The sequence below is a fragment of the Lissotriton helveticus genome, chromosome 2_2 (assembly GCF_964261635.1).
Source record: "Lissotriton helveticus chromosome 2_2, aLisHel1.1, whole genome shotgun sequence".
Lineage (NCBI taxonomy): Eukaryota > Metazoa > Chordata > Amphibia > Caudata > Salamandridae > Lissotriton > Lissotriton helveticus.
Window position 1 is genome coordinate 21,786,275 of NC_136060.1, and position 3,229 is coordinate 21,789,503.

A 3,229-nucleotide genomic window follows, 5' to 3' on the forward strand; every position below is an offset into this window, starting at 1 on the left:
CACTGTACACACAGTTTATACGCCCTCATCTAGAGTACTGCGAGTTATAGCTGGAGGGAAAAGGAAGACTATGTTAATCCTGCACTGAGAAGTGTCACTAGTAGAGATATATATGTGTGAATCACCTCCAGTGTGAGACTGGAGAGAAGAATCAGGTGTACCCCTATGACATGTGATTTCATTAAAGTTAGTGCTAGAGCAGGCTTTCGTAAGGAGCAATTTGCATGAAAACAGTAAAGGATTTGTTTTTAAAAAAAGGTCATATTTACGGAACACAGTAGTGATAAGAATTGGGGTACGGCTTGAACCCATGTAGGTGATGTCCGCCTCGAGGATTTAGGCTTCTTCAGGTGTAATAAATATTTGCCAAGCTATAGTGCTCTGACTCAGAGATGAAGTGTCTCTCGTTTCAGTTCTGGCAATCTAGTTTGCTGAATGCAATGTAGTAAAAGGATGCCTGACGAGTGCATTGCTTATCATATCGTAAGTGCCAGATTATTAATATGGCTTTGACTACTTTATCTTTATCATCATGCTCTAAATTACAAAAAATGCATCTTTGTATTTAAAGAAACACAAGTCTTCACTTTGCCCTCTTTCATCCTTTACGATAAATAGTAATAAACTACTTGATATAACACAATATTTGTGGATCGCTGTAAGATTGCAAACCCACCTCCAGCAAGGCATATTCAAGGACATTTGTTTCTCTGTTTTGTATATTCTTTTACCTGTCTACTTATGTGCAAGGCTGCAAATAAACCGAGAAACAGAAGGCATCAAACAGGCTGAAGCTAAGACAAGATTGACTATACGATAGAAAACCTTTCTTCCCAAAGCCTTGCTACACATCTTTGAAATCTCAAATTTAGCCATCACAATGGAGTCCTGTCTACAGGCAGAGCTGACTTTTCTTTATCGCCACTTAAAATCTAATTAATCCATATTGAAGCACAATGATTTCTGTTGTGTTTTAAGACGCAGGGTCATAGAGCCCTCTTTGTTCGACCACAGGGTTGTAATCATCAGCCATTGGGATATAATTTTACTGGGCAAATTGAAAGGCAACAACTCCAGTCCTTATCACTGCCTCCGCTCACCGTGCCAGCAGAGTCCTCCGGTCTCTGAATGAAACCCTATATTCTTGGTGAACACACATCATGTTCAGGGCATGCAGAGGGTTAATATGCGGTAGGTTCATATTCTGAGCAGCACAGGCAGACGCTCATCACAGCACCATCAGCCACTCCAGCATAGCTGACCCTGCTGCGATCCAGCTGGACAGAAGACCCAGGTCTGCTCAGAGACACTTCCTAGCCATGGCTATGGCCAGACGGACATTGGCACAGTTGGCAGGAGTTGTGCTTGCACTGATCGGATGGGTAATAACCTGTGTCACCACTTACGTGCCCCTGTGGAAGAACCTTAACCTGGAACTGAATGAGCTCGAGTTCTGGACTATGGGGCTCTGGCAGGTCTGCGTGGTGCAGGAGGAGGTTGGCATGGAGTGCAAGGATTACGACTCCTTCTTGGCGCTGCCTTATGACCTTCGAGTGTCCAGGATTCTAATGTTTCTGTCCAATGGGGTGGGGGCGCTCGGCCTCCTGGTATCAAACTTCGGCTTGGACTGTTTGAAGATTGGAGAAGAGAAGCGTGACTTAAAAAAGCGGCTGCTCCTTCTTGGCGGGGTTCTGTTTTGGATTTCGGGGCTGACTACCTTAGTCCCAGTGTCTTGGGCGGCCTACATCACAGTGCAGGAGTTTTGGGACGAGGACATGCCTGAGATTGTTCCAAGGTGGGAGTTTGGAGAAGCAATGTTCATGGGTTGGTTTGGAGCCTTTTTCCTTGTACTTAGCGGGTCGTGGCTCATTTGCATCACTTGTTACACCCAGGCCCGGTCTTCCCCTGTGCACTATGCGCCCACGGTACAGCAAGAACAGTGCCCTTACTTGGAAACTGGGTACCCGGACCTTAAAATCTGAAGACATTTGTGAAAATCTTACTGTCGGGTGGAAAACTGTGGTGTGAACATAAAACCAGATATGTGTCGTGGGATTATGTCCAATAGGATGCACAAGATAAACTGCCGCATAATGCATGAGAAAGCGTGAGTTTCTATTGACAAGCCTTCATGATACATTCAAGGTCAACTTTTAACATTTCATATCACTTAGTGACAGGCACTAGTTATAAAAGCCCTTACAAAACTAGTTAGAAAATGAAACGACTACATTTTGACACCCTGAGGTCCATCAAACCTCAATACTTTCACGTCTAAAGAACTTGTATGACTCTAGCACCCTTCTCAGAGTCAAGTTGTGTCACACATTCGTGTGATCCGTTGTAATGCATTTGCTGCACACTGCCAGCTGAAATGTTATTTGAAAAGTAAATCTACTGTACTGTCCCCAATCTTAACATTGATTTTATCTTGACCATGTCATCATAGTTTGCATGTGTTTCATTTCGCAAGCATTTTTCATTTTGATATCACTACATATCATTTTATTCCTTAATTTCCTTGTTTACTATGCTTTCTGTGCCACTGTACATTGATGTGTACAGATTTTATTTCTGAGAAACTTACTCAGCCAATCTGAATCGCTCTCAAGGAAATGACTTTCAGCAATGCTTGCTTGCATGAAACTGGCAAAAGCACACATCCAAGGAAGAAATCACATTTCATTTGGGTAACGTGCATATCTCGCAGACTCGGCCATCTCTCTCACCTGTGTTGGGTGTCCCAGCAGCAGGTCAATGCATAGCAAATACATACAGGAAACTCAGAACAAGGGGAAGATGGTGGCACGAAAATGACTTGTTCTTTAGTTCTTGCCCTGTGAGACAGTGCACGCTTATCAGCAGAGAAATAAGGTTGTAATTTGTGAAACAAGATTAAGTTGTCCTAATGTTGAAGCACAAAACCTTACCTGTCATACTTGCATGTACTGTGCATTTTGCGCACAGCAAATACTTGAAATCTTTGAGCGATCTTATTTCAGTACTGTATGTGAAAGGTTGCTTGGGCAATTAAAATTTCAGAACAAATCACATTTGACACTTTACAAAGTTTGTTGGCATGTTTTTGTCTTTTGTGAGTCATGCAAGCATTTTCTCAAAGAGCCATCGTGCAGGGGCATATAAATCCTAATGTCTACCTATTCGTTATGGAATTGATGAACACACATCAGTTTATGATGTCATTTGGGAAGCCTACCCAGCTCTTTTG

General features: G+C 42.8%; 1 protein-coding gene across 1 annotated transcript; it reads left to right on the forward strand.

Annotated features, from left to right (window-relative positions):
• The first annotated feature begins 1,319 nt into the window (after positions 1-1,319).
• On the forward strand, positions 1,320-2,069 carry LOC144821715 (claudin-24-like). Its single transcript, XM_078678930.1, has one exon. The coding sequence runs from the start codon at positions 1,320-1,322 to the stop codon at positions 1,980-1,982; it is 663 nt and encodes a 220-aa protein (XP_078535056.1). The 3' UTR covers positions 1,983-2,069.
• Positions 2,070-3,229: the final 1,160 nt, after the last annotated feature.

What these genes read in the sequence shown, in the direction of transcription:
- LOC144821715 (XM_078678930.1), top strand. Translation starts at nt 1,320, where the DNA reads ATGGCTATGGCCAGACGGACATTGGCACAGTTGGCAGGAGTTGTGCTT.